Source organism: Xenopus laevis, chromosome 1L, assembly GCF_017654675.1.
Source record: "Xenopus laevis strain J_2021 chromosome 1L, Xenopus_laevis_v10.1, whole genome shotgun sequence".
Taxonomy (NCBI): Eukaryota; Metazoa; Chordata; class Amphibia; order Anura; family Pipidae; genus Xenopus; species Xenopus laevis.
The window spans coordinates 215,172,696-215,191,073 of NC_054371.1; the positions used below are offsets into that span (position 1 = coordinate 215,172,696).

General features: G+C 40.0%; 1 protein-coding gene across 5 annotated transcripts in view; it reads left to right on the top strand.

Moving 5' to 3' along the window:
- cplane1.L (ciliogenesis and planar polarity effector 1 L homeolog) overlaps positions 1-18,378 on the top strand; it is a 97,419-nt gene that overhangs the window by 24,357 nt on the left and 54,684 nt on the right. For 4 of the 5 annotated variants that reach the window (XM_041569585.1, XM_041569589.1, XM_018266340.2 and 1 more), the window contains exons 5-15: positions 711-943; positions 2,189-2,295; positions 2,957-3,113; positions 3,206-3,309; positions 3,388-3,570; positions 8,318-8,573; positions 9,530-9,685; positions 11,097-11,821; positions 13,740-13,951; positions 14,574-14,654; positions 16,791-16,943. In XM_041569585.1, coding sequence (XP_041425519.1) covers positions 711-943; positions 2,189-2,295; positions 2,957-3,113; positions 3,206-3,309; positions 3,388-3,570; positions 8,318-8,573; positions 9,530-9,685; positions 11,097-11,821; positions 13,740-13,951; positions 14,574-14,654; positions 16,791-16,943 — 2,367 coding nt within the window. The remainder of the gene's footprint in view (positions 1-710; positions 944-2,188; positions 2,296-2,956; positions 3,114-3,205; positions 3,310-3,387; positions 3,571-8,317; positions 8,574-9,529; positions 9,686-11,096; positions 11,822-13,739; positions 13,952-14,573; positions 14,655-16,790; positions 16,944-18,378) is intronic. The other variant, XM_041569596.1, reaches the window with a different exon arrangement.

Here is an 18,378-nt window from a genome sequence, read left to right on the forward strand (position 1 = left end):
AGACATATATATATATATATATATATATATATATAACCTATATGTACCCGCCCTATTCAAATTGACCTAAGCGTAAGAGTAGTAGTGAAGCTCAGCAGAATTGACCGCTAGTGAAAGATCGCTCTGAAATGCTCCCACTGACAAATTAATGCTAGCGAAACTTCGCCAGCATTTGGATGCTGAGATGCAACTTCGCATTTTAGTGAATTGGCGTACTGAATTTGCGCCTGGCGAACTAGAGGTGTGGCGGAGCCTTCACAGGCGAAAATTCGCCCTTTAGTGAATTTGCCCCAATGTGTCTATATGTTTCACTGAACAGTTATTCAAAAGCTAAGCCTTCTGTGTGCTAAGGAACTTTTTGTTCCCCTGATCAGTCAAAGAAAATTACCTCTGGGGACAAATATTGCCCCAAATGGCTAACTGAAGCAAATTCAACACACACTGTACACCTCCCTTTGAGCATGAACATCAACAGAACAATTCAACACTCTCTCTGTGTAATACCAGTAGAACATGTGACCCTTACCCCCCACCATCCATCTATAAACACCAAGAATATGTACATGTAGTAAGTATGGCATACATTGTGCAGCACGGGAAATTGATATATACAAGTAAAGAACATGTTGTTTTCCTTTTGTTCTTTGCCTGAGATGTCTGTTATTTGCACAACAACTTCAAAAATCTGCATCTTTGTTACCACGTTTCAGAACTTTCCTTGAAGCTCTATCTGTTTATATCGGGAGATGGCAAGAAAGTGCTCCTCGTTACCCTCACTGGTTCTGTGTTCCTGTGGGAAAGCACTGAAAGGGACACGCTGCTTATTTCTTCCAAATGTCCAACTTTAAGCAGATGGACAAAGATTCAACCCTGTGACTCTGCACTGTTTCCCGGCACAACAGATAAAGACGCTACAGTGAATGCAATCTTTGTGAAGAATGAGGTAAAGGAAATGTTCCGTTGACTAACACACAAATCATTTTTTGATTACAGATTAGGAATATTTTGGATTTTTGTCAGTTCTCCTTTATTATATACAGGTATGGGACCTGTTATCCAGAATGCTTGGGACCTGGGGCTTTCTGGATACCAGATATTTTCGTAATTCATACCTTAAATCTACTAGAATATCATGCATGCTTTAAATAAGCCCAATGGGTTGGTTCTGTTTTTAAAGGAGAACTAAACTCTAAAAATTAATATGGGTAAAAATGCCATATTTTATATACTGAACATATGCACCAGCCTAAAGTTTCAGCTTGTCAATAGCAGCAATGATCCAGGACTTCAAACTTGTCACAGGGGGTCACCATCTTGGAAAGTGTCTGTGACACTCACATGCTCAGTGGGCTCTGAGCAGCTGTTGAGAAGCTAAGCTTAGGGGTCGTCACTAATTATCCAGCAGAAAATGAGCTTCCCCTGTAATATAAGCTGATGCTACAGGGCTGATTATTAAATTCTGATGCTAATTGCACTGGTTTCTGCGCTGCCATGTAATAATTAGCCATATTAATTACTGATCAGCCTCATACTGTGACATTTCTATTCTATGTGTACTGTATATTGTGAGTGGGTCCCTAAGCTCAGTAAGTGACAGCAGCACAGAGCATGTGCAGTAAATCAGCAGAAAAGAAGATGGGGAGCTACTGGGGCATCTTCAGAGGCACAGATCTTTACTGCTGAAGGGCCTTGAGCTGGTACAGAATCCCAAAACATAATATACAACATTTTTAGTTACTTCTTTAGTTTAACTTTCCTTGTCCTTTAAATTATACAAGCGCCAATCTTTCAGAAAAAAAGTATTACATTAATCACTCATTTTATTAGTTGCAGAATCCCCATTGTCATTCAATTCGGCCGGCAGCCATATCCTCCTAAAAAGCCTCCAAGTCTATATCAATCTGGAAAAAAATGGAATGTCGTTATAGCAAAGCCCAACCCTTTAAAAAGTACCTTAGACTATAAAAGCAAGGCTGCCAATGTGTATATATGTATATATATATATATATATATATATATATATATATGTATATATATATATATGTATGTATATTTTGCAAAGAAATGTCAATCCAAATGCTGTATTCTGCTGACTTTCTGTAGCGTATGATAGCTCCTTATTGAAATAATTTCTATTTAACTGTAAATGTGTTGCTTACATTCTTCCCTGGATCTATTGCTTTTGCAGATTCTTGGTGATAGCCTTCTATGCTCATTTGCCTTTTATTCTGGCCAGCGGCTCGTGATGACTTTTCTGACTTTGCGCTGGTATGAAGACGATCAGCGGTGCATTAGGTATATTTGCTCATATAAATATATTACACTTCACTTTTTTACATCTCCCTTCTCCACAATTGGACACGGTGCATACTCTTGTTTGAGTAGTTGCTTATATATACAAGAAGTCTATTAAACGATAAAACCGTTCCTGATCTAGTGGTTCACACACTATTGCTCCTCCTTGGAGCCACAACTGCTCTCTAGCTACTATAAACTCTCTTTCACTCCTAGACGACTATGACAGTGACTACTACAGCTGTCTTAAAACTTAACTTTCAAGGAACCAGAGCCCTGGTCCTGTAACACCTCACTGGGAGGCACGGTCCCAGGGGATAGATCCTGAGCACATGGTGCTAACCCCCTTTATATTATCAAACAGTTTCTCCTAGTGGACAAACTCTGTATAGAATAATCCCAGTGGACCCAGGAAGGGAGACCTAGCTGGGCATACTAAAGGACCACCTAGGTGTCCAAATACTAAAGGGGAACTGCCTGAGTAAATTAACCCAAATCTCATGGTCCTTACACAATTATCAGTGGTTAATTTGATTTACAACGGTTTTGCCATGCATACTGTCAGGATCAACATATTCCTTGCACATTTTCCTGAACACTGTATAATACAGGTTTAACTGCACATCCTACTAATGAATGAAGTGTTTCTAACACCTTACAGTTCATTACCGTACCATATTCGATGGGCACAACAGGAGTGCTCTGTCCAGAACCTTGTCCCATCTTGTCAAGCAGTGAAGTCAAGAGGAGCACTGGTAGCCACATTCTCCAGGGATGGTCTAGTTTTAGCCCTAACCGTTAATCAAAGGGACCCTAAGGTAAGCAATCTCCTGCAGCAGGGCAATATAAATGAATGTTTAACAAACCAGATTCTCAAAACTACACTGTGTCGGCATTTTCATTCAATTAGGACACCCAAATCTTGTTTATCAATTCAATGAATTTTACCACCATTTCTGGGCACCTGAGGGGCTGCAGCAGCAAGGATCAGAATATTCCATCCAAACTTTTAAGGTAATTAAAAATTGTGAATTTAGAATTTACGTTATGTTTCACAGAGAGGATTATTGACTCTTCTTCTGCTGTTCCTAGGTCCTACTGGGTTGGGGATATGTCTTGGACAGCCGACAGTCTTTTTCTGGCTTGTTTGTTAAAACGCGGAACCCTTGTCTTGCTGACTCGATTAGGGGAGATCCTGACGCTGACAACTTTTGGTTGTTCTGTTGAATTCGGACCTGCAGAGTTCATTCCACTTCACCCTTTGATTACATACAGGTTAGTTTGCTCATAGATTTAAGAAGGGTACTGTATCTGCAGTTTTCATTTGCTGCGTAATGTACATACCTAGAGCCAATCTCACAGTTTACATGAAGGCATTTACACAGACTATAACCCTGTTTATTAAAGGGCTTCATTTGTTACAAATACATCAATTTCAAGTATGTATACTGTAAATGGGTACCATCTTCTATATTGTTATTTGCATTCATTAAGTGGGTGGTTCACCTTTGATTAACTTTTAGTATGTTATAGAATTGCTAATTCTAAGTAACTTTTTAAGTGGCCTTAATTTATTCTTTTTTTTTATAATTATTGAATTATGTGCCTTCTTCTGACTCTGTCCAGTTGTCAGCTAGGGGTCACTGACCCCATATAGAAACAAATGCTCTGTAAGCAGGCCCGGATTTGTGGAAAGGCCACCTAGGCTTTTAGGGGGGCGGCATGCTGCCCAACCACACCCACGTTGGTTCAAAACACTGGGGATGCACTGGTGATATAATCATTTTTTAAATTTCCCATGCGCCAATCCCCATTGCTCCTGTCCCCCTGGAGGGGACAGGGGCGACAAATGGCAGTGGGCCTAGGGGCGCCCACTATGTAAATCCGGCCCTGTCTGTAAGGCTACAAATCTATTGTTATTGCTACTTTTTATTACTCATATTTCTATTCAGTTCCTCTCCTATTCCAGTCGTATCTATATCAGTGCATGGTTACTAGGGTAATTTGGACCCTAGCAACCAGATTGCTGAAATTGCAAACTGGAGAGCTGCTGAATAAAAAGCTAAATAACTCAAAAAACACAAATAATAAAAAATGAATTGTTGCAGAATATCACTCTACATCATATGAAAAGTTAATTTAAAGGGGAACAATCCCTTTAATCCGCAGCCATGATAAAGGGGTTGTTCTCCATTAAACTTCGGAAGCAGACCGTTATTTTCGGCTCATGCACAGTTGTTCGGGGCTGGAAGATTACTTCATCTGCGCATGCGCCGAAAATCTGCGCTGCTTCCGAAGTTTAACGAAGAAAAGAAGATGGCTGCCGTGAACTCACGAAGACAGAATCTGCACCGAGGGGTAAGTAAAAAGTTGCCCGGGGGAGCAGCTAGGCTGGGGGGAAGGAGGGAGGGGGGTCTACGTAGGGTTTTTTATTTTTGGGTTGAATTCTCCTTTAAGTTACACTTTAGTGTGGTAGACTGTTCACAAATAGTCTTCATTTTCAAATATTTGATGAGTCATTTGCTGCCAGCCCAAATGAATCGGCGCCTGAAGCAAGTCCTCTGCCTCTTGCTGTGCAAGGATACGAAATGTTCACCCACTCCCTCAACCAGCTGCCTTCAATGTAACAGAACAGCTGGAAATAGGGTAATGCTACTAGCACCCCCCCCGTGCATCCTTTCTCAATTTAGCTGTCAATTTCCCCCTTGAAGCATTGATGCACATGCCCAGGGCTAACCAATATATCTGAAGAAATGTAGGAGTATGAAATCTTAAAGGACCAGTAACATCAATTTTTTGTTAAAAAAATTTTGTTAGTATAGAACGAAAAAAAAGCACAAAGACAAATTCAACTTTTAAATCGCTAAGTCTTTATTAAGAAATAACTTACCGAAACTCCAGCTTGCACTCCTTTTCAGAAAAGGCAAAACAGTGATGATCCATCGTGCGGCATTCGATTTCTCCTCCCTGGCTATCTCCTATAAGGAAGGCAGGGAGGAGAAATCGAGCGCCGCACAATGGATCGCCTTTTCTGAAGAGGAGCGCAAGCGGAGTGTCTGTAAGTTATTTCTTAATAAAGACTTAGCAATTTAAAAGTCTAATTTGTCTTTTGTGGTGTTTTTTTCGTTCTATACTTATGAATTTTTTTTTAAAAAAAATTGATGTTACTGGTCTCTAAGTCTATTAAGTCCCTAATGGAATAAGAGATCCATAGATCATGGTTCTTGGAGAGCTTCAACTCTGTGTGTGTCTGTCTGTCTTTTCCATTCTGTTTTTTCATTCCTCCTTTTCTCATTCTAGCTTTCTTCTTTAACTTGTTTTGTCATGCCGACATAAATCTCATTGTGACCATGTGAGTACAAACGTATCGTGCACTCTGCGTGCCACCTTTATCACTGTTACATAGGGATGCATCTTGCATCACTTGAATTTTGGGCTCTTTGCACTAATCAAATCTTAAATCTGTTTTGTTACTGCCTTGTATATAGATTTAATTTAAATAACTGTATGCGACTTGTTCTATTTATCTTATGTTATGAATTACATCAACTGATTAATAAAAACCAGTGACGGAACTAGGTGGGGGCGGGCCCTGGTGCGGGCCGAGCAGCTGGGCCCTGCCCCCACCATAGTCGTGCGGCTGCTGCAGAATCCAGTGTTCGCGTGACTGCCAGGGGGCCCTGCGGGGGTGGGGCCCTGGCCCAATTGCACCCCCTGCTCCCCCGGTAGTTACGCCACTGATAAAAACCATAGGCCTCTGATCTAAAACATCCACTGTTTGCATGAGGGAGCCATGAGGTTACTATGTATTAAATCTGGGTTGATCTAAGAATAATACACTAATAAAAGGGTGTGTCACCTTTTTCTTAAAAAAATCAAGGTATGCTGTAGAACAGTCACTGCTTGTTAAAACCAGGAAGTTGTCATTTTAGGGTGATAATTAAAAATTTTATCATTAGAAGGATAAAGTTAATGTATACCTGGACTGTAAATATATTTTAATCATACTAATGAACGAATAGCTTTGGGTTACAGAAATTAATTTTTTCCAATGTTAAACTGTCTAGTATTTCATTGTGTCGGGATCATTATAACAAGCAATAAGGTAATATGTGGCAAAAAGGGCTTCTGGCACCATGGCCTATGATAATGACAGGTTCCTAGAGTGTGAGCGCAGCTCTCTGAGGTGCAGGCAGCCTTAGGGTAGAGGCAGATGGGGAGATTAGTCGCCCAACGACAAATCATCTCTACTTCGGCCGACTAATCTCCATGAAATGCCTTCCCGCCGGCATGCCATACAAATCGCTTCGGATTTCCGAAGTCGCCCGTAGTTTCCTTGTGAGGCATTTCGGGTGATTCTTCGCCCGCAGTAGAGAAGATTTGTCGCTGGGCGACTAATCTCCCCATCTGCTACCACCCTTAAGGTTCGGTTTGAGGTTAAAGGAGAACTAAACCCTTAAAATGAATATGGCTAAAAATGCCATGTTTTATATAGTGAACTTATTGCACCAGCCTAAAGTTCCAGCTTGTCAATAGCAGCAATGATCCAGGACTTCAAACTTGTCACAGGGGGTCACCATCTTGGAAAGTGTCTGTGACACTCACATGCTCAGTGGGCTCTGAGCAGCTGTTTAGAAGCTAAGCTTAGGGCTCGTCACTAATTATCCAGCAGAAAATGAGCTTCCCCTGTAATATAAGCTGATGCTACAGGTTTGCTGATTATTAAATTCTGATGCTAATTGCACTGGTTTCTGTGCTGCCATGTAGTAATTATCTGTATTAATTACTAATCAGCCTTATATTGTGACATTTCTACTCTATGTGTACTGTATATTGTGAGTGGGGCCCTAAGCTCAGTAAGTGACAGCAGCACAGAGCATGTGCAGTGAATCAGCAGAAAAGAAGATGGGGAGCTACTGGGGCATCTTTGGATTCAGATATTTACTGCTAAAGGGCTGTGGTTGCCTTGGGCTGGTACAGAAGCCCAAAACATAATGTACAAAGTTTCTAGCCTATTTATTTAGTTTAACTTTCCTTGTCCTTTAATAGTAACCAGCTGTTATGGATATTCCAAGAATTTTTATCTTTATTATTGTCCCAAACCTGACTAAATCTTGGTTTCAAAAAGGGAAGGGGGGGAGGTTTATTTATCCAGTAATGATTATTGTTGATAGTAAGGTTAACTTACCAATAGTAACAGGGGATCCAGGTGCTCAAGCCCCAGACCTTCAGCTTTGGGAGGCAATTTTGCAAATTTGTGTTTAGTAGTAGGCTGGCACAAGCCGGACTTCACTCCAATACTTGATGCAGATAAAAAGTCATTTATTTAACAAAAAGAAACATCTCAAAAAATAGCCTTACGCATTTCGTGCCTTGTGGGCACTTAGTCATAGGCTGAAAGTATTCTGTACATGCAGTTGTATTTAAGTGAAAGCTAACCAATCAAAAGCGTGCTTAGGACAGCCAAACAGAGAGGTTAATACAAATGAAATTGGACTGTCCAGAATTACAAAGTTATACATAAAAGTACAGTAGATGCTTAAAATTACATAATATAATAATAATCTATTATGTAATTTGAAGTTTCTAGTGTTTATACTTTTATGTATAACTTTGTACTTCGGGACAGTCCAATTTCATTTGTATTATTAACCTCTCTGATTGGCTGTCCTAAGCACGCTTTTGATTGGTTAGCTTTCACTTAAATACAACTGCATGTACAGAATACTTTCAGCCTACAAGACACAAAATTCTTAAGGCTATTTTTTCCTTTTTTTTTTTTTTTTTAAATAAATTACTTTTTATCTGCATCAAGTATTGTCAAGTCCGGTTTGTGCCAGCCTACTACTAAACACGAAACTCAAAGAGAAATCTTTATCCCAAAAGTCACAAATCATTTAGTCTAAGGGCCTACAGTCCAGTGATTAATTGAAAACATCTAAACATTTGCCAGACCAATAAACTATCAGGAAAGTTTTCTTGCCCTTTGCTTTGACTTAACCATTAACTTTAATTCTGTTAGATCTCCATGGACTCTACTGGATTCCCAGGATGCCAATAATTCTCTTGGTTCATGTGCGTCCGATGCTGACATAATGAGACAGAGATATTCCGTCACCTGTCACCCACGCTTGCCCTATCTCATTGTTTCCGATGGATACATGGTTACTGCACTTCGGATTGCAAATAATCTCACGCCATATTCCTTTGTTAAATCACTACTGCTGGATTCAGCTCAAAGACTGGAGAACATGAGGCAAACGATGGAGCTAGGGAAGGTAGTGTATGCAGCTATCCTTATTTATACAAGTTATGGCAGTGAGTTGCAGCACACATATTTTAGTCATTGTTGACATACAGTAGGTTCCTAAAATTATATCTCTAAATGCCTAGTGCTTTGGATTCTAGAGATCAAATTTTGGCAATTACTAATTAAAGGGAAACCAACCAACAAAAATGTTGCTTTAATTCTAAGCAGCTTTCCACTATTATTGCTATTGAATGCAGTATGTGTCTTTCTGACTTCTTCACAGCTTGTCCTGACTGTTGAAACAATGTCAGCTGTGCTCCAGGCAAGACTCGTATTGCCGCAGTGCCTTGAATGCTGCTTCATTGATTTGTTCACGGAACATTGGGGGAACTGTCTGGAGAAGATGTAACTTCTGTTACATTGTTTCAACAGGAATAAGAAATATAGATGGGCAGGAATAAGGAATAAAAAGGAAGGACATATATTTTGTTTTCAATAGCAGTTATATTTACAAATAGCTGGTAAATTGTGTAGGCTAAGGGTAATTGCCAGCAGAATGACACCCGCGGCACTTCATTTCTGAACTCACCCAAAGCTGCCGCATGAGGAAACTTTGGGCGACTTCGGAAAATGAAGCGCCGCGAGTGCCATCCCGCTGGCGATTTTTCATTCCATCCGGTGGGACGGCAATTCCGGGAGATTGTCGCCCCAGAGAAGAGGTGGTTTGTCGCCGGGCAGACTAATCTGCCCGAATCTGCCCGTGTGCCCTGACCCTAAAGGCACATGGAGCTGTTTGTCTTTTTTCTCTGCCTACGTTTGTGCACCGGATACAGCCCTGTTTGCCATTAGCCTTACTGTTGCATTCTATCATTATGTATTTTTGCATTATTTGGGTGTCTTACCTTTAAAACAACCTGAAAGTCACAATTAATATTTGCTTAATCGAATTAACTTGATTCATATTTATCATTTTGTATTTCACAGCCAAAAAACAATGGCATTAAACTTAGGCCGCTGTCCTCATTAAAAGCACATTTACTGAAAGATCATGGAACTGCATACGCTGCATCGTCTACCATTCCAGGCTTTTTGCAAGCAGAGGAGGAAAATGTACAATCTGTTGAATTATCAACAATACAGGTACCATATTGCTTTTTTCTCTACATCCCTAACACCATAAGGGAAAATTAATTGACATCAACTTGTTACCAACCTGTACATATAACATTTTAAAGGGGTGGTTCACCTTTTGGTTAACCTTTTAATATATTATAGAATGACCAGTTCTAAACAACTTTTTATTTAATTTAATTTTTTTTTTTTTTTGTAGTTTTTTTAATTATTTGCCGGCTTCTGACTCCTTCCAGCTTTCACATTGGGGTTGCTCAACTAATCTAAAAAGAAATGCTCTAAAAATGTATTGTTATTGCTATTTTTTATTACCTTTCTATTCAGGTCTTTCCTATTCACATTCCATTGTTTTATTCAAATCAATGCATGGTTGCTAGGGTAATTTGGACAATAGCAACTAGATTGCTGAAACGACAAACTGGAGAGCTGCTGAATAAAAAGCTAACGCCAAAAAACACAAATGAAAAGTTAAAACCAATTGTCTCAGAATATCACTATCCTACTAAAAGTTAATTCAAAGGTGAAGAACTCCTGTAAAAGCAGACCTGTTTTCTGAATAAGGGGTCCTTCTGTAATTTGGATCACCATAACCTAAGTCTACTAAAACAATCATTTAAACATTTATTAAACCCAATAAGATTGCTTTGCCACCAATATGGATTCATGAAGGTTAGTTAGGATCAAGTACAAGGTACCGTACTGTTTTATTATTTCAGAGAAAAGGGAAATCATTTTTAAATATTTTAATTATTTGTAGGGATGCACCGAATCCAAGGTTCGGATTCGGCCAGGATTCTGCTTTTTTCAGCAGGATTCAGCCAAATCCTTCTGCCTGGCTGAACCAAATCTGAATCCTAATTGGCATATGCTAATTTGGCCGTGGAGGGAAATCGCGTGACTATTACAAGGAAGTAAAAAAAAAATTCCCAATCGTATCCCTAATTTGCATATGCAAATTAGGATTCCGTTCGGTATTTGGCCGAATCTTTTGTGAAGGATTCAGGGCTTTAGCCAAATCTAAATTAGTGGATTTGGTGCATCCCTAATTATTTGATTCAAATTGAATGAGAGATGGCCCTTCCAGATAATGGATCCTATACCTGTATTAGCTTTGTTGAAACTGCTTGTATCATAAAATCTACAATATTGCATATACGGAGGGTCCCTTTCAAGTATCTTCAGCAATATTTCATGATTGAAATTAATTGGGAAGATTTGAATCAATTTTGGAAGGTTGAACTACTCATTTTCACTTGCCTTTCCGATCATTTGGACTGTCAGCAATGCAGCCAGTGGATTGATAGATCAAATAGCATTTGGGACTGATCTGTGCGTGGCTGATTTAAGGACTTTTTTTGCAAACTCTTAATATGTGGTTTATATTCATTTGTAAATATTTTCCTCTATATACTTTTTTTAGGACGAGGAAGAAGACTCAGATGATGATTTCCCAAGATATTCTGTTCCCTGTGATTCCTTTGGACATGCTGAGCAGGGCAAGCTCGAGTTTGCCTCTATGTTTGACACTATTCATGCCAGAGAAATGAATGATGGACAGAATGCCATATCCAGTGACATTCATCTCATTCAGAGAAGCCTCCACACTGCTTGGACAGTGTGTGTGACCATGAGACACCTTGAAGAGAAGGAATCATTGTTACAGTATACAGTCGGGTGCCTATCACATTTCTTGTCTGTTCTTCAGAGTTTCTACTGTACTTCTGTAAAGTCCGATACATTATCAAAACGGAAGGGAAATGTCTGTATTGTGTTCCTCCGTGTTTTCCAGCAGTGCCTGACAGTCTTGCACTGGGATGTGATATCACCAATGTCATTTAAACACATTGTAAAACTTACTACTGAAACCACCAAAATGATCCTTGCACAGCAAGACCAGCTCTATACCAGGAGGCTGCTTCAAAGTGTGTGTTTGCTAAAGATGGTTTCCCAGCAATTAAACGCTATATATCACCATCAGTATGAGACGCTCTCTATCTCACCTACGGGGAGCATTAAGGCAATCCTTGATATATTATACACTCCAGCTTTTGAAATGGTTGATCAGCCCCCTAAAGGCTTTTCTGCATGTTCTATAGTCAAACAACCACCGGAATCTGTAAAACTCAGCATGAAGTCAGAGAAAAGGTACAGAGCATTTATATTGATATATCCTTTTATGATTCTATTCTACATAGTGAAGCATACCTGAAATTAACTGTAAAGATGGCCCTTACCAATTTAACCTTCCCTGCCCTTGTTACTATCACTTAAAAATGTTAAAAGGACAATGAAATGTTAAAACACTGGGGCGTGCCGATTTGTTGGAACCGTTCCAGTGTGACAAAATTGTTAAAGGGATACTGTCATGGGAAAACACGTTTTTTTCAAAACACATCAGTTAATAGTGCTGCTCCAGCAGAATTCTGCACTGAAATCCATTTTTCAAAAGAGCAAACAGATTTTTTAAAATATAATTTTACATATTGTCAGTTTCCCAGGTGCCCCCAGTCATGTGACTTGTGCTCTGGTAAACTTCAGTCACTCTGTACTGCAAGTTGGAGTGATTTCATCTCCCTCGCTTCCCCCACAGCAGCCCATGAGCAGAACGATGGGAAGGTAACCAGATAGCAGCTCCCTAATAGATCTAAGTATAAGCACTCAATAGTAAAAATCCAAGTCCCACTGAATCACGTTCAGTTACATTGAGTAGGAGAAACAACAGCCTGCCAGAAAGCAGTTCCTTCCAAGTGCTGGCTCTTTCTGAAAGCACATGACCAGATGACATGAAAATGACCTGAGATGGTGCCTACACACCAATATTATAATAAAAAAAATACACTTGTTGGTTTACAAAATAAATGTTATATGGTAGAGTGAATTATTTGCAGTGTCAAGAGTGTAATTTAGAAATAAAAATTACCCCATAAAAATCATGACAGAATCCCTTTAACCCAGGTCCGGACTGAGAATTAAAATAGGCCCTGGCATTTCAGGTACACAAAGGCCCAAACTGCCTCCACCAGCCCACTAAATACTGACTTTCTATGGCACCTTATAGCAGCCCCTCTGGCATTTGCCAGAACCCACAGATTGCCAGTCCGGGCCTGCTTTAACCTTTTGCTCTGGCCCAAGAAAAACCCCACTCTGACCCAGGGTACTTTATTTTAGAGAACTAGGGTGCCATGATTCATGATTTCATTTGCTGCCCTAGTTGGGGTGCATGTGCAGTATTCAGGCTGCACAGGGGATACTTGGTAAGAATATAGAACAATATGTTATTTTTCTGGAAGAGGTGCACCAAGTCAGACCAGGAGGTTAATGCCCTGCCTCATGGTGGGTTGAGTTTGTATCAGTGTTTTAACACTTAACTCTTCTTTAAGTTGCCCATTGTGTGGTAGTTGTATACAAGCTGTAGTTCTGAAAATCCAGAAATGCAAGGGAAGGTCTGTATGGATCAGTGATGCCTGTTTATCCTGAACTGCAGTTGATTGGACAGCAAGGTGAATAGAACCATAGCAGATTAAAACCACTTTTAAGGGTCCCCTCACAATATACAGTACACATAGAATATAAATGTCACAATATAAGGCTGATTAGTAATTAATACACATAATTACTACATGGCAGCACAGAAACCAGTGCAATTAGCATCAGAATTTAATAATCAGCCCTGTGGCATCAGTTTATATTACAGACCAATCTCATTTTCTGCTGGATAATTAGTGACGAGCCCTAAGCTTAGCTTCTCAACAGCTGCTCAGAGCCCACTGAGCATGTGAGTGTCACAGACACTTTCCAAGATGGTGACCCCCTGTGACAAGTTTGAAGTCCTGGATCATTTCTGCTATTGACAAGCGGAAACTTTAGACTGGTGCAATTAGTTCAGTATATAAAATATGGTATTTTTAGCCACATTCATTTTTAGGGTTTAGTTCTCTTAGTTCTGAATGCATTTGCAGTTGTCAATTGGGCCCTTAGTAGACACTTCCTTTACAAGAATATATGCAATTGTATTTTGCTGTATCCTAAGTTGAACTAAGTGCATTCTTGTTCTGTGTTTCAGACTTGCAGTCTTATGGAGGCTTCTATATAACAGGTCTCTTTGTTATCAGAGCTATTTGAGACAACACATCAGCTCAAATCCAACAGAGAAAATCACCAACAAAGTTAACTGTGAGCAACAAGCAGTAACATCGCTGATCTGTCATATCCAGGCTGAACTTCAGGCTGCAGGACAGGGGCTGGACCAAAGCCTCCATCTTCTGCCTGTGACTGGTACCAGCAATGATTGCAGTTTTTTTTTATCTGACCTATATAGTGTGGGCAGGATTAAGCATAAAGGCATATCTGCTGTATGTCCAGTTTATTTAAATAATAATGCATTATTAGACATACCAGGAAAACTCCCAATGTGCACTTGTGTCAGTTGTCCCTCCTGCTCACCCACCATTTGCCTTGTTGTCCATAGTATGGCCATTCCACATTTCTAGTTAAGAACTAAATTAGTTTGAAGAGTTGGCCTGTAGTCTAAGGTTTTCTGATAGGCCCCTGGCTTTGCCCCTCTTGGGCACAAACCAAACATAGGGTTTTAGTCCCTCACTAGTCCCAGACTCCAGCAAAGAAACCAAAATATAAGTCCAATGATTCACTCTATCTTTGTGGGCACAGCAATTACCTTTAGAGCATCCTTTTCTGGTAGCCAGTAGTCCTTCATACTCTTTCTTCACATTAGTGCAAGAATGTGTATGAATGATTTATGCTTCCACATTTACAGTAGCCCTATGCAATAAAGCATGATTGCAAAATGTGGTGGTGGGGTCATGAGGGTTGAGTTGAGGACATCGTCTGCAGCTGATCATTGCATATAGCTTACACCACTTTTTTATATTTTGCATAGGGGAAGAATGTTTCCTGCTTGGATCATACAAAGAATCAGTGGACTACTGGAGAAGAGCGTTAGTAGACATCAGTACCCAAGGTATCATTGCGTGTTTCCATTTGTAGGGGACAGATAAATGCATCTCCATTAATAGTGCAACCCCCTAAGGACTGCCCACCAACGGGACCCATAGTAATACAGGGAGTAATTCTCCACTTCCTGTGTGTATAGAATGACTCATAGCTATCCCTGCTTTGGCCACAAGGTAGCATTGTGAATCTAAAAGGATGAGTCATATGGCTCTGGGTGCTTTTTGGCCAGTAACTTCCCCAAGGGAGAAGCTGGGAATAAGTAGAACCCCAGGACAGGGTTAAGTGAGTATCAGTTAGAACTTTTAATAGTCTCTCTAGGAGAGCTAGTCAGGAGTAGGGTTTCCTATATTGAGCAGCTCTGGGCTCCACCAAGGACATTTAGATAAATACAAGAGTCCTCTGCACTCAACCCATTATCAATATATTTAAGACAGAGACATTTTGTGCATACTGCTACTGAAAAATGTCTTACCCTTTAAACAAAACAGGGATTGTTTGTCCATATATTGCAATATATTTAAGATGGCCAACTACGTCAAAGTCATCCCATATCTGGCCAGTCCTATGCTCAATTTTATCTGATTCATTAAGAATTCTATTGCTTCATTATACATTTTACAAAGGGACTACGTTTTACCTGCAACTTACTAGCTGCTTTCAAAGTAAAACTCCCAAACTTGGCTGCCCTTTTATTAGACACCAGTGGGATCACCTGACTATAGCTGGGAAGGGTGGGAGCTACAACATGGAGCTGGTCACTGCTCCTGTATAACTATAACAAACAAGGGAAAGTTGTGCTCACAACTAATTTTTTTAAAACCATTAGGCGGGGGTGCAATGAGGCTGTGACCACAAAATACATACAGACAAATACAAGAGTCCTCTGCACTCAACCCATTATCAATATATTTAAGACAATCCCTGTTTTGTTTAAAGGGTAAGGCATTTTCAGTAGCAGTATGCACAAAATGTCTCTGTCTTAAATATATTGATAATGGGTTGAGTGCAGAGGACTCTTGTATTTGTCTATATGTATTTTGTGGTCACACCCTCATTGCACCCCCGCCTAATGGTTTTAAAAAATAGTGGTGAGCACAACTTTCCCTTGTTTCCACCAAGGACATTAGCAGGGATTATAATCCCAAAGGCATTGTGGCCTAGACAGGGAACAAGAGCAATTTTATAGGGATTTAGCTAGATTCCCACCTGGGTTCCATGTCAGAGGTGTCCTCCGTGGAAACCAGAGAGGCACTGGGAGGACAGTGTGATATTCCCATTTTAAGTGATCATCCATTGTTTCTGTTCATTATAACTGCTCGTCCTTGTGGATTTGTTATAATATACTAGTGCTATTGTTCAAGAACCACTGGCACCCATTCTTTGACTGTTACTGATTCTGTGATGGCTGATTTTTGCCTTTATGAGTGGCTTGGATGATTTCTTGGACAGACATAATATCAAAGGCTACTGTGATACTAAACTTTATAGTTAGTATAGATATGGGTATATAGAATTTATGTGAAACTATGGAGGGGTGTGTGTATGGATGCTGGGTTTTCATTTGGAGGGGTTGAACTTGATGGACCTGATTTAACTATGTAACTATGTAACTATGTTACAGTAATATTGCACCCAGCCTCCACACCATTGCAAGGGCTCACCCCTGAGGATAAAAGGTCTCATCCGGAGCACAGTGGGGTACAGCTATTAGTGTAGAGTAATGGGGCCGCTCATTTCGATATAAGCTTACACACTCATGTAACACATGTTGAATAGAAACCATGCAGCTTCTTTCTTTCATGGAACGTAGTAAACAGGTGTTTGGTATAAGCCCAACATCCACTTGCAAACACACTCAAATTACTATTTAAATGTATAACATTAAAGGTTACACTGTTTAAGGGGTTTAACTGGAATGTATCTTCTTTCAACCTCAGCAGTAATGTTGCCATATAGGTTACTCTTTCAGTACTCTGGCATGATAAGTGAGAGGGGCAACAATGAATCTATAAAGAATCTGCATTCTATAAAGCAGAACACATTAAAGAATGGCATTACTGAAAAGTAAACAATTTGGGCACAGGATGCTGAGGCACTCGTTTTTATTATAAAACAGTTTATAATGTAAAGTTGTTGTGCACAGGTGGGAGGAGAGCCAGTTTACTACAGACGCGATATTACCTATCACTACTCTACTGCCACCTCTATAACTACAATCTAAATGATGCCCAAGGCATGTGTGACCAGCTTGTGGGAGAACTACTGAGGAAATCCAATCTACTTACAGAGGCACCTGGTGAGCTCATCCCTTCTTATAGATAAAGATGACTATTCCTGTGCTGAGTCACATGGACTATTTGTGATGCATTCTTGCATTTTGCAGTTAAAGGAGAAGGAAAGGCTAAAACAAGTAAGCTTTATCAGAAAGGTCTATATAAATACACCAGTAAACCCTCAAAGTAGAGCTGCTCTGAGTCCCCTGTCAAAAGAAACACAGCGGGGGTCATTTATAAACTTCGCGCAGGGCAGGTTGGTTTGCAAAGTGAATATATTTGCCCTGCGCATGGTTATATTTATAAAGCTGAATAAGAGGGTTCATACAGAATTGCGAATTTTTTATTCACAATGCGAATGTCTAAAGGGGCTTTATAAATATGTAACAATTCGCAAATTGCGTATCTTTATGCGCACACTCTGCGACTCAATTACGCCACAACTTTGGTGGCGAATAAAATATTCGCAAAACAGTTTTGCAAACTGCGAATTTAACGCTATTTTCGCGCACAACAACCTCGCACATTGGGTGCGCTTGTGCAAACTCCTGTCTCATTTGCGCGCCATTTGCGAAAATTTATTCACACTGCGAATTCGCAAAAACCGGAAAGACGGGCAGAGCAGTGCAATATATTAACGCTCAGCAAAAAACATGCGCAATACAACCATTTGCGAAAAATATGTGCTGCGCGAACTTTATAAATGACCCCCAGCATTTCTTTCTTTGTGTTGTGTACACATGGGCTTCTGTATCAGACTTCCTGTTTGCAACATCAAACTCCAGGGCTACATGCTCAGTTTGCTCCTCTCTCCCTCCCTTTTCCCTCCTCCCCTCCCTGCTGTAATCTGAACCCAGAGTTATGAGTGAGCAGGGAGAGGCTCGGGCAGGAAGTGATGTCACACCAAGTTAATATGGCAGCTGCTATCCTAAACAAACAGAGAGAGCTTCTAGAGCTGTGTTATACAGTATCTTGCATAATTTTGCTAATCTATTGGCAATAAACTGCTTTGGTAGCTTTCCTACTCCTTTAACAGAAGTCTAGGTATCCGTTTATCTTCTGAGCCTGCTTGGTCATGTTGGTATTTCATTTACATAATACAAAACCGTGTTTAAAGGGTAGCCTAACCTGTTGCTGCAGTGATGTAGAACTTATAATAAAAACACATGCTGACTGTAGCTATTAAAATTGCTGTAATAATTAAACTGGCTTTGGAAAACATGTCCAGATTTATTAACATTTACAAGGCATCCTTCTATCTACAAAAACACTTAAATCCACGTTCTGATCGGATTTACATGTTAAGAGCAAGTCCTACATTATGATTTGTAGGTTTCTTTGACTCATCTTTGGGCTGCTGTGTTGGTATGGAGGTACAACAGCTCTAGCCCCATGTCAGATTTCAAAATTAAATATAAAAAGATCAGTTTGCTCTTTTGAGAAATGGATTTCAGTGCA